The following is a 13,349-nucleotide window of genomic DNA, read 5'->3' as shown; positions in this document are numbered from 1 at the left end:
TATCTTTATAGGTAATAAAATTATAACTCTGACTTGGCATGGTGGCACACACCGTTAGTCCTAGTGCAGCCAGATCTCTGTGAGTTCCAGGCCAGGCTGGTCTATACAAGTGAGTTCTGGGCCAGCCAAGGCTACATAAAGTCTGTCTCAAAACCCCCAAAAGAAATTATAATCCTAACATCCTCCCTTTATTCACTAGTAGTATTTGGCCGTGATGTTTTTCCTGGAGCATATAACTCACAGGTGAGGGGAGAAGCACACGATGCCTAGAGCATCAGTAACAAAAGTAGTCGTTAGTTTCTGCTCCAATAAGTGTTTTATATCCTCTATCACTAACAGAATCAGGTTGTGTTTGTGCATGCATACTCCGGCGTGCACATACATGTGTGTGTGTGACTGTGGAGGGCAGGGGGCAACCTCAGGTGTCACCCTCAGGAACAGCATCCATGTCTTTTGAGATAAAGTCTCTCATAGGCCTAGAGCTCACCCATTGGCTGGCCAGCAAGCCAGGGATCTTCTTGTCCCCATCTCCCCAGGCCTGAGATGACAACTGTCAGTCTTCACCTGGCACTTTTCCATAGGTCCTTGTGCTTAAAGAAAAGTGTTTTATCTACTAAGTCATGCCCCTCAGCCTAGGAATCAGCTTTCTGTTGAGGGAGGTCCCCGCAGGCTTTACAGCTGCCCTCTACACTCTTTGCCCAGTTTTTAAATGTATTTTTCTTTGAAGGAAGTTTTGGTGTGTTTTTATTGTTTTCCACCATGGCTTAACACAGGGCTACAATTCAAAATGTTTGAATTATGTATAGTGCTCGGTTTTAATTTTCCATGTGAGCAAGTGGTAACTGGAGATGACATTAACTTAGTAATATTAAAAGTGTTAAATAGAGAAGAAATTCAATTTTCTTTACACTTCTATGGTTTATTATGGCATGGCTCATACTTACAATATGTATTTCTCCTATTACAGGATTAGTTTTTTATGATACTACTAGTCTTTGAAAGGAGGTATTTTTTGGAAGAAAATGCACAGAGTAGTTTGCAGTGCCATATGGTTTTATTCTGAACAAGGTATAATAAAAAGTAGAGAATCTGTGTCAGCAGATGTGAAAAGGCTAGACTTGACTCCATTATGAATGACTGTGAGAATTACTTAATCTTTCAAAGCTTACCATTTCTTCACCTGTGAAATGAGACTATTAGCATAATGGCTGCCATACTGAAGAAATGAAATCAGCCATATAATATCTTAAACTATGAAATGGATATGGCACTATTCTTTAAATTACAGTAAAATTAGAGATTACAAAGATTTAGATTCTGGCTTCAAAGAATACTGCAGTCAAAAGCTCATTATAAAAATTTCCATAATGGTGGTAATAGAAATGTGTATTTTAATGGGAAAAAGGTACTTTCAAGTTCCGTGGAATAAAATACTTCATTACTGGGCAGATAGGTATGAATAAGTTTTGGAAGAAAGGAATTCATAGAAATAAGGGATTATCATTATACCTTTATGCTGAAGGCATTTATAAAAGCCTAAGTCAGGAACCAAAAGCTATTCTTCCATTATAAAGACTATGAGAAGTAAACAACATCATAGCTGAAATACTCTTGCCAAAAGATTCAATTGCCTTTAATTAAGACTGAAAGGGGGCAGCAGAACATGTTAAATAATACCATAGAAACTGAATCAGAAAATCTAGACTGTGGGAAACTCAAGAGGAGAAACAACCGGTTTCTTCAACAAATGAATTGCAGAATAGGAAAAGGAGCAAATGGGGACTGTGGATGTAACTCAGTTGGTAGGGGCTGGCCTAAAATGCACGAAGCCCTGAGTTCCATCTGCAGTACCACACAAACTGGTATGCTGTTGCATGACTGTAAGCCCAGCATCTGGGAGGTACAGGTGGGATGACCCAAAGTTCAAGGTCTTATCTAGCTCCATAATTACAATGCATTATGTATATGCATGAAGATGTCAAAACAAGAATAATGAAATTTTAATGTCATTTTATTGTATTCTACTTCTGTTTTCCTCTCTTCGACTACGGGAAAGTCTTAAAAAATTACAGGTCACATTTGTGAAGGAAAGCATCAGTGTGGTAGACACATGAAGAGGAAGAATGGGGCTGGCACTCTCTCAAGCCTCAAACCCAGACAACTGTCACTGTTGCTTATGTCAAGATGGTTCCCTGATGACACTACTTAAAAGGCTGAGATAGCCTGGCGGTGGTGGCGCACGCCTTTAATCCCAGCACTCGGGAAGCCGAGGCAGGCAGATCTCTGTGAGTTCAAGGCCAGCCTGGTCTCCAAAGCGAGTTCCAGGAAAGGCGCAAAGCTACACAGAGAAACCCTGTCTCAAAAAAAAAAGTTGAGATAGATGTACCTGACCTGATACAGGCCTAATGCAGTGCAAAATGCATCCTCTAGGGGGAGCCTTTGTCAAAACCAAATACAGGCAACTGTTCAGCTTTTTAGCTGAGGCAAAGGAAGTTAAGACACACAACAAAGGTGTGGGGTGGGACAGGGTTGAAGAGAGCCGCAAGCTCTTTAAAAAAGGTTTTGAAGCCCAGAATGGTGGTGCACACCTTTAATTTCAGCACTTGGGAGAAGAGGCAGGCAGATCTCTAGGTGTTCAAAGCCTGCATGATTTGGGGTGACACCCTGTCTTAAAAACAACAAAAGCAAAAGAGCACCACATATTCCAGGGAATCCAGAAGGGCAAATGCACGAAGGTGACTTTGGGTCTACCCAAGAAATACCCCAGAAGTCCCCTCTACTTTTATCTGTCTGATACTGGGCTTCTACACGAGAAGTGTAGGCTAAGGCAGCGTTGTCAGGGGTAGGGCTAGGTACCGAAAATGTACTTCAACACTTCTCCACCCATAGTAGAGTTACTGATCCCAGGCATTTAAGAAACATTGTCCAATCATGAGATGACACCCAAAACTAACCAACTAGACCACTCAGTGGCCACACATGACAAAAATACAAACGTTAAAATAGAGTTCCGAAACATCACTAAACAAACTACAGTCAGAATCAGCAGAAACAACATACTGGGTAAGGATATGATTTCTAGAGCTGCCAAATCAGATTATTCAAAATGTCTACCCTCTGCTGTAGCTCAGCGATGGAGTCCTTACCTAGCATGTGCAATGCCCTGGGTTCCATCCCCAGCACTAAAAAACAAAACACAACAAAATGCTGGGTGTAATAGGCCTACAATCACAGTCTTAGGAGGGTTATGAGTTTCCAAGGCAGCCCGAGTTACTGGGCAAGTTGCAAAACCAGCCTGAGCTACAAAGTAAGACCTTATCTCAAAAACAAAAACAAAGTCCACTTTTTAAGCAAAACAATGATGAGTGAGGCAAATAAACAAGAAAGTATAATCTACACCTGGGACAAAAAGAATAAAAACTGTCTTCAAAACTAACTCAAAAGCTTCTTCCTCGAGGAATAGCTCTTGAGGTGCCAGAAGGCACCTATGTAGGCTTCCAAAGGAGGGAAGCAAACCAACAGTCCTGCCCAGCTCTGATGCCTATGCACCACATCAACTAGCAGCATGGCACAATAACCATAACGCATACCTTAGTGGTAACCAGCAGCTCTCTAATGGACTTGAGAACCTCAACCAATATCTAACTGCATTTAAGGCCCACTCCACGAGATGGAACCCATCCCTGACACTGCTCAAGTGGCCAAGAACCTGAGACTAGATAGACCATGGACCTAGGGGAAAACCAAATATTCTTGGTTTACTAAGGGAACATAGCAATAAAATGACTGCTAATGACATTCTGCTACACTCACAGACCAGTGTCTTGCTCAGCCATCACCAGAGAAGCTTCCTCCTGCAGAAGATGGGAAGAAATACAGAGACCCACAATCAGACAGAGAGAGAGAGTTGGAAGAGGGGAAACCATTATCAGAATATATTTAGGAAAAAAAATCTATTTTCAATAAAATGGCAAGTGAAATTCATATAAGATCCTACTTGCAATAAAGCTATTATTTTCATATTAGAACATGAAATCAATTTTAAAAGCAATTGGAAAATAAATTAAATATAGACTTCCAGTCTTTATTAATACAAGATTAACTTTCAAAGAATGAAAGTGATTCAGTAAACATAAATCTATTTTAACCCTGAAAAAAATTACTCTGTAAAATAATGGTATATAGTAATAAATAAATGGCCACTTAAAATTGGCATTTTTATTCAATGCAAATGAAATATCTGAAATTAAATTCAAGCAGTACTGTTTTTCAATTTATCACCATACATTTATAAAATATAATTATTCCAATTTATTTACACAAATACTTTATTTCTAAATTTCAGGAATCATACATAAGCTTAAATTCAAAAAATAGTGACTTTCCTTAAGTAAAACTTACATCGCTGGGTATTTCTTTTCTTCAAATACCCTAACCTAGGCAGACTCTCACACTCTCATTTCTTTTTCCCTATATGCATCACAAATAGCCAGAAAGACATGAGGAAATGCTCACATCATCTGTCATTAAGTAAACAAGAAGGAAGACCACAATGAAATACCATTTCATGCCCTCTGACTCTTAAATTTATACCTACTATGTAGATGCTAAGGAGGTAGAGAGGACTCTAATGCCCCCTCAAAGACTAAATTGATTCCCCTCAGTGTGCTCAGAACTACTTCTCAAGGCCAAATCCACAAACCCTGGAATGCTTGTGGGAGACTTGGCAAAAGTGAAGAACAGTCAGAGGCTGTCTATGAAAATCAGTCAGCCATCGTTAAAATGTGGAAGTACAAGGAGAGTCCTCCTCACTATCAGTCCAAGCAAGAGTGTGGAGACAAAAAGGATTCCACTAATGTTACCCCAGAAAGTTAGAAGAGGAAGAGAAGGCAGACAGAGGAGTTTAAAAACTTCAAAGTCCATGGAGGGCAAGGAAAATGCTTCCGTTTCTAGGCTAGGGGCTGGGCGTGGAGCTCACTTGATCAACAGCTTACCTGGCTAGCATGCAAGGCCAGGCTTTCCATCGCCAGCACCTCCGATACTGTGCATGGTGGTGCGCACCTGTAATCCTAGCACTGTAGGTGGGGGCAGGAGGATCAGAATTTTAAGGTCATCCCCGGCTACACAGTGAGTTCGAGGCCACCCTGGGATACAGGTGATCCTGTCTAAAAGAATGAGATACCATAGTTATTTATTATCCAATAAGGCTTTTCTTACATAAAGTGGCTTACAGAATCACGGTGTTCTACAAGAGTAGTAGGTCTTAGGCTCAGCTACTGCCTGGGGTAGCTTTGTCCTCACTGTGACAAAATACCTTAGGAAAGCTCCTAAATGGAGAGCTTGAGTACAATTCTAATTTCTCGCTCTTCCTGAATCCAGACTAATTTCCTTGGGTTTGGAAATGAATTGAGATGACAGGGCTTAAGGATCGTGGCCTGTAGCTTAGGTTAAGAGTCAGGCAGTGCTTGAAACTGAATATGAAACTTCTGGCCCCCTCCAGCTCATGTGTGGACTAGCTGGTGCTCAGTGGGTACTGCTCCCTTGAGATAGTGGACACTTCAGGAGGTGAGGGAGGACGCTGGTCACCGAGATCACAGCACTGAAGGGTATACCATGTCCCCTTCTCTGCTTCTCATAGAAGAGGTGCATAGCCATTGTTTTATGTTCCTTCCTGCAAGTTCTGCCTCACCATGTGCCCAAAATCAAAGGAGCCCAGGACTATGGACTGAAACCCTGAGACAAGACCAACTTCTACAAACTCTTACTATATACTTACACCCCTCTTGGAAATGGCTTTTCAGTACCTTGCTCCACTTTGCATTTTTTTAAACCACAGAGCTGTGATAGTTCTTACATATATCTTGAATAAAAGATTACCAAGTAATTTCCAAGTATTTCCCATTTTGTATTTTCACTTCAGGTTTTTTTTTAATATGGGGTCTTGCTATTAATTCCAGGCCTAGCTTAATTTCACTTCCATAATGGTGTCATTAGAAGCATGAAAATTCTTTTTTGTTTTGTTTTGTTTTTTGAGACAGGGTTGCTCTGTGTAGCTCTGCGCCTTTCCTGGAACTCACTTTGTAGACCAGGCTAGCCTCGAACTCACAGAGATCCGCCTGCCTCTGTCTGCTGAGTGCTGAAATTAAAGGCATGCGCCACCACCGCCCGGCTTCTTTTTTGTTTTTTTGAGACAGGGTCTCTCTGTGTAGCCCTAGCGGGCCTGGAATCCATTCTGTAGACCAGGCTGGCCTCAAACTAACTCAGAGATCTGCCCGTCAATACATCTCAAGTGCTGGGATTAAAGGTGTGTGCCACTACATCCATCCCAAAGCATGGAAATTCTTAATTTTGATATTCATTTTTCATTTGTTGTGTGCCTGGTTCCATAGCTAAAAACAAATCACTGCATAATGTAAGACCATCAAGATTTACCCTTGTGTTTTGTCTAGAAATCCAACAGTTTAAGACCTTCCATTCAGGTTTGTTTATTTTGTGCTAATTTTTGCATATAGTGTTACAGGAATCAAACCAGAATCTTTTGCATTGGGATATCAGTTATTGCAGCACCACTTGTTGAAAAGACTAGGATTCAACCCTCTGAATTTTCTTGGCCATCATGCCTCAAGTCAAATGACCCCAAATGTATGTATTTCTGAATTCTCAGTTCTACTTCGTTGATCTACGTCTATTCTTTGTGTGTGTGTGCACATGTGCGTGTGTGTGCACATGTGTGTGTGTGTGTGTGTGCACATGTGCATTTGAATGCCTTCAGAGGTCAGAAGAGGGTGTCAGATTCTATGGAACTGGAGGTACAGGCAGTTATGAGGATGATGGCATTGGGAACCAAGCCAGTTCCTCTCCAAGAGCATCACGTACTCTTAACTGCTGAGCCACCTCTCCATCCCTAATCTATAATCTATTCTCACAACACTCACACCACACTGTGATTTTAACAGGCACCCAGACTGTAGTAGGCCCCCAGATCTTAGCACAAATGGCTCCATAATGGAAGTACCATTCAGGCCATAAAACTCCATTCAGCACATCAAAACAAAGACTTAATCCATCAAAGTGCATAGTTCTGGGAAAGTCTCTAAATGTACTAACCTGCTTTTTGGCTTCTGTAGTTCTATGTCAACCCAGGATATTGTTTTTGTGCTTAAAGTCTCACCCTGAGGAAGGCCCAGGGCTACACTGGAATCCCAAAACACCCAGTGTAGTTGCCATTATTAGCTTAAACCAGCGTCCTCGTTGTCTTCTCCAGTGGACATCCCACATGATTAGTGTACCTTTGTAGTAAGCTTTGAAGTCAAGAAGTGTGTGAGTCCTCTCATGGTTTCTAGTTGTTTTGTATGTCAACACTATTCTAGTAATTCAGTCCCTTAGATGTCTATCTGAAGAAAGCTTTATTATCTTACAAATAAGTAGATTTCATTATGGCATTTTTAAAAAATATTTACTTCTCTCCTTGTCTTCTTCCCATGGTCCCCTTATGTCCTCCTGCCTGCTCTGACTTCCTTACACACTCACTTTACATGTGACCTCTTGTCCCCCCTCCCTCAACCCTTCATATTTGAATTTTAAAATCAACTTGTTGGTTTCTGTAAATGTCAGCTGGGATTTTAACAAGGATTGCATTAAACTGTAGAAGAGCATGGTGAATACTGCCTAAACTATATTCAGTCTTCTAGATGAATATGGAATATCTCTGCACTTATTAGATTGTCTTTACTTTTTAAAAAAACATTTTGACATGACATATTAACTGATTTTGCAATGTTAAATGAACCTGGCATCCCTGGGGTGAGTCCCAGTTTGTCACGGAATATAATTAATCCTTTTTTATACAGTATATTACTAGATTTGATTTGCTAATATTTTTGAGCTTCTTGGATGTAGATATGTATCAAGCTTTGGGCACCACTAGCCATAATTTAAAATATTTTCTTCTTTCCTTTTCTGTCCTCTTTTAAAAAGTATTTATTTTATGTGGATGAGTGTTTTTCCTGCATGTATGTATGTATGTACACAACATGCATGCCTGGTAACCAAGGAGGACAGAAGAGGACATTGGATCCCCTATAACTGAAGTTACAGATAACTGTGATCCTCTGTGTAAGTGCTGAGAACAGAACTTGATGCACATGGTGGCTATTCTTGGTTGTCAACTCGACTATTTCTGCAATTAACTAAAAACCCAAGCCATTGGGTACACCTATGAGGGATTTTTAGTTAATTGGGTCATTTAAGGTAGGAAGACTCACCATAAATGTGGGTGACACCTTCTCGTGGAAGCCTACATAAAGGACAAGGGAGAAATGAAGTTTTGCAAGTTTATTTCTTCACCAGTATTAGAGGCTACTTCTTCAGGATCTGGTATATACTGAAGATCAGCTGAGATACCCAGCATTGTGGACTGAACAACTGCTGGATTCTTGGCCTTTCTGTTGAGAGACAGCCTTTGTTGTACTAGTCAGACCATAACCTGTAAGACACTCTAATAAATCCCATATTTGTCTGTCTGTCTACCTCTCTATCTAGGGGACTTTCATATTATATGTATACACACACATATATGCATGCATACACACACACACACACACACACACACACACACACACACACACACGTTCTGTTTCTCTACAGAACCCTAACTAATACAGTGCAGAAATGTTTAGAATTGTAATATCCTCTTGGATGAGTAGCTAGTGTCTTTCCTTATCTCTTCTGATTAGTTTTGTTTAAAGTATGTTTGCTTCTTGGATCCATTTGCTTGAAATACTCTTCTTCCATTCTTGTTTTTATTTTTTTTCAAGATTTATTTATTTACTTACTTATTTATTATACAGTGTTCTGCCTGCAGGCCAGAAGAGGGCACCAGATCTCATTCTAGATGGTTGTGAGCCACCATGTGGTTGCTAGGAATTGAACTCAGGACCTGTGGAAGAGCAGCCAGTGCTCTTAACCTCTGAGCCATCTCTCCAGCCCACCCCATTCTTTTACCCTAAGGTGATGTCTGTCATAGGTGGTGAGGTGTATTTTTTGGTTTTTTAATCCAGTATGTTGATCTATGTCATTTTATTGGGGAACTGAGACCATTAATATTGAATTATTAATGAGAAGTGCTGATTAATTCCCTTTATTTTTGTCGTGGTGGTGTGGGAATGGTGTGGGAATCCCCGCCCCGCCCCTCATTGTGACTGTTTTAGGATTCCTTGTGTCTCTTGGGTGTACTCTTCTCTTCAGACGAAGTTTTGCTTCTAGTTCATTCTATAAAGCTGGATTGGTAAACAGAAATTATTTACATTTGTTTTTATTGTGGAATGTTTTTCTTTCTCTGGAGAATGGAATTGATAAGTTTTGCTGGGTATAGTAGTCTGTGCTGGCATCTGCGGTCTCTTGGAGCTTGTAAAATATCTGTCCAGTCCCTTCTGGCTTTCAGAGTCTCCATTAAAAAGTCAGATGTTATTCTCAATGTGAATGTACTAAATGGAAGTTGTTCAGTAGTAGTGAAACAAAATTTACAATGAATTCTCAGCAAAAAATAAATCTCTCTGTTATGGATTTTTTTTTTAAATCTTCAGAATTACTCCTGAAGGTACAGCTTAAGTTAGTTTATTTAGGCCTGGAAATTTAAATCTGAATATATACATAAATACATACATACACATATACACTCAAATAATATGATGGTTTCAGGAAATAACACCAATAAAATCAGAAATTTCTTCATCCTCTACCCTTCCTTCCTACATACATTACCGCCAGTGCAGGCCCAGACAGTTATCAGCTTCTCGGAATGTGTTACACCCATGTAGCACCCTATTGCAAGTAACTTGGTGCTGCTGCTGGTGTTCACATAAGAAAAACAGAAATGTCCCCAGGATTCCAGACACTGCAGAGTATTCTGCATAACAATGTCTGCAGAGTAACTTTATATTACTCATTACCTTCTACTAACATAGCAGATAAACATTCCCACTAGAAAGCAGATGAAGAGATTATTTTTCATTAGTAAATTAAAAATCTGAATACTAAAAACTAAGTTAGTCACAAGGTTATCCTGAGCCATGGACAGAAGGCCAGTCTAAGCACTCCTTGAAGAGAGCAGCTGGCTTGTGAAATGGGTATGAAAACTCACACTGAGCTACATGGCCTCTCTAGCAATGAGGAGTTTAGTTTAGCATGCCCAGTTTGTTTATGTCAACATTCTTTTAATGTTTACCATTGAGGTTTTGATCTCTGATTGGGATAGAGAAGAACGGTGAATACTACTTTTTATGAAAAGTTTCAAGCCTTGAAAACCTTCTGAAAATAAATAGTCCAAATACCAGTTCCATTTCTTCCCCTGCAGGTACAAAAAAGAAAAAATTACCTATTGAACATGAATACTTGTTTCCTGCCTCCTTATCTTTCCCCAGAAAAGTTTACAACATCCTGAATGCATATTGCAAATATCAGCTTAGAAGGGCTACGTTCATTATTAGAGCTAAGTCACTAAATTAATCCAAGGGATCTAAATATTACTTTAATTATATTGGCAAAACATTCATCAGAGCAAGTACTGTGAAATGGATAAGTGCCACCATTTTCATACTCTAGAAACTTAGTCTCTAAAATAGATGACACAAAAGATATGTCACAGTCTATGCTGTGTACACAGGAGGATTTTCTAGGATAATGAGAACACTGTACACAGTGTTCTTACATCAGGTTCACTTTAGATACACACAACTGTACTATTACATGAGACAATGGATGATCAGAACAGCAACAGTCAAATTATGAAGTTATATCCTAAGACAATGAAAGTATATGTCAATAAATCTGGATGAAAGTTATTTGACAGTATTATGAAGGCAAACATTTCATTTTCACTTTTTGCAGCCAGCAGAACTAAGACTAAGAAAGAAGTAAAGGCATACAAAATCTCTTGATTAAGCTACATGAAATCCATATCTGTGATGAAAGTAAATGTATTTACCTGAATAGAGCTCAGTTCTACTGTCCTTTCTTCAGGGCTTTCCTTTAAAATGAACACATTAGGTTAGCAAAATCATCAGAGAGTAACTACGGTTCTTCACACTCTGATTCATCTTGCTAAGTTCTATTCCTACCATCGCTCTGGGATTCCTTTTGAATAAACATTCACGATAACCGCCTGTATTTCCTTCTCCCTAAAAGCACAAATAGGGAAACAATAAAAGCATAGTGTACAAGTGAGCACCTAAGTTTAGCTAACCTATGACCTTCTCTTTGTATTTTGTACTTAACTGTTAAAAGTAGTGATGGAGAGTGTTAAAGACTTTTTCCCTAAGAAATGTGCTGTTTGAATTGTACCTTAAAGGACAAAGACATACATTTTCTACATTGATTGGTCCCCTCGACCCTTCCTGGATTTCACCATGGCTCATCTCTGATTTTATTAATTTCAGCCTTTTTTTTTAGTTAGGCTAGGGCTGTGTCAATTATGTTTACCAGTTTAGAGAACCAGTTTTTTTTTGTTTCATTGATTCTATATGTTGTTCTTTTAGTTTCTATTTCATTTATTTCTACCTGAATCTTTATTATTTCTTGCCATTTACTGTGTTTCTAGAAACTTGTGGTGCATCATTCGTTTATTTGAGACCACTGTTTTTAAAAAGTTGTGTTTTCTTTTTGTTGGTTTTTTATGTATATCGGTGTTTTGCCTGCATGTATACAAATACACCACATGCATGTCTCTGCTCACAGAGGCCAGAAGAGGGCATTGAGTCCCCGAGAACTGGAGTTACAGATGGTTTTAAGACACCATGTGGCTGCTGGGAGCAGAAGCTGGGTTCTCTGCAAAATCGCAGATACTCTTAAGCACTGAATCATCTCTCCAGACTCTACTAGGAATTTCTGAATAAGCACTTACAGCTATAAGCTTTCCCTCCAGAAATGCTTAGCTGTATTCCAGAAGTTCTTGTAGATTGTGTTATGATTTCATTTGATTTTAAGAAATGAAAAAATTCCTTCCTGATTTCCTCAATACATTCAAAAATGTATTTTTCAGTCTCCAGGTATCTGTATAGTTTTTCTTCCTGTTGGTTTCTAGTCTTATTTTAATATACTGTAAGGGATTACTTGAATTTTTGGTATTCATTAATGGCTGCTTTGAAAACTGCATTTACACATGCAGAAGAATAAAATCAGATCTGTATCTCTCACCCACCTCAAAAATAAATCCAAAATGAACCACAGACCTCAATGTTATAAATGAAATTCTGCAATTGCTAGAGAGAAAACACTTCAAGATATAAGCATAGGCAAAATCTTTCTGAAAGGGCTTCCAGTAGTACAGGCAATAATCCCAAGAACTGACCAATGGGATTACATGAATTTCAAAAGCATTTGCACAGAAATAGAAACTACCTGCAGACAATCTACAGAATCAGAGAAAATCTCTGCCAGCTAAATTTCAGGTAGGGAGTTAATATCTAAAGGACTGCAAAAATTAAACATTACAAAAACAAATTATCTAGTCAACCAATAAGGTAACAAGCTGAACAGAAAGTTCTCAAAAGAAGAAATACAAATGGCTAATAACCATTTTACAAAGTGTTGACATCCCAATTTTCTAAGAAAGCGCCATACTGATTTCCAAAGTGGTGGTACAAGCTTGCATTCCCACCAGCAGTGGTGGAGAGCTCCCCTAGCTCCACATCCTCTCCAGCATAAGCTGTCTTCAGTGTTTTTGTTTGATCTTAGCTATTCTGACAGGTGTAAGGTGGTATCTCAGAGTTGTTTTGATTTGCATTTCTCTGGTGATTAGGGAGGTTGAGCAATTCCTTAAATGTCTTTCAGCCATTTGAGTTTCCTCTGTTGAGAATTCTGTTTAGTTCTATAGCCCATTTCTTATTGGACTGTTGGGCATTTTGATGTCTAATTTCTTGAGTTCTTTATATATGACCTACTCTGGTGATAGGATGGCCAAACACCCTAATTGTCGTGCTAGAAACCTCATCCAATGACTGAAAGAAACGGATGCAGAGATCCACGGCCAGGCCCCAGCTGAAGCTCCAGGAGTCCAATTGGCAAGAAAGAGTAGGGTTTATATGAGCGAGAATTGTTGAGACCAAGGTTGGATAAAGCACAGGGACAAATAGTCAAACGAATGGAAACACATGAACTATGAACCAATGGCTGAGGGGCCCCCAACTTGATCAGGCCCTCTGGATAAGTGAGACAGTTGATTAGCTTGATCTGTTTGGGAGGCATCCAGACAGTGGGACCGGGTCCTGTCCTCAGTGCATGAGCTGGCTGTTTGGAACCTGGGGCTTATACAGGGACACTTGGCTCAGCCTGGGAGGAGGGGACTGGACCTG

General features: G+C 39.6%; 1 protein-coding gene across 2 annotated transcripts in view; it reads right to left on the bottom strand.

Annotated features, from left to right (window-relative positions):
• Positions 1-9,599: 9,599 nt before the first annotated feature.
• Cenpi (centromere protein I) overlaps positions 9,600-13,349 on the bottom strand; it is a 57,481-nt gene continuing 53,731 nt past the window's right edge. Inside the window, exons 21-23 of one of the 2 annotated variants that reach the window (XM_028875031.2) lie at positions 11,118-11,177; positions 10,985-11,026; positions 9,600-10,348 (exon numbers count right to left, since the gene is read on the bottom strand). In XM_028875031.2, the coding sequence (XP_028730864.1) occupies positions 10,199-10,348; positions 10,985-11,026; positions 11,118-11,177 (252 nt within the window). In that variant the 3' untranslated portion in view covers positions 9,600-10,198. The remainder of the gene's footprint in view (positions 10,349-10,984; positions 11,027-11,117; positions 11,178-13,349) is intronic. The other variant, XM_037198936.1, reaches the window with a different exon arrangement.

This window comes from Peromyscus leucopus, chromosome X (assembly GCF_004664715.2).
Source record: "Peromyscus leucopus breed LL Stock chromosome X, UCI_PerLeu_2.1, whole genome shotgun sequence".
Lineage (NCBI taxonomy): Eukaryota > Metazoa > Chordata > Mammalia > Rodentia > Cricetidae > Peromyscus > Peromyscus leucopus.
The sequence above is the reverse complement of the archived record's forward strand: the minus strand, read 5'-3'. Positions and strand labels throughout refer to the sequence as shown.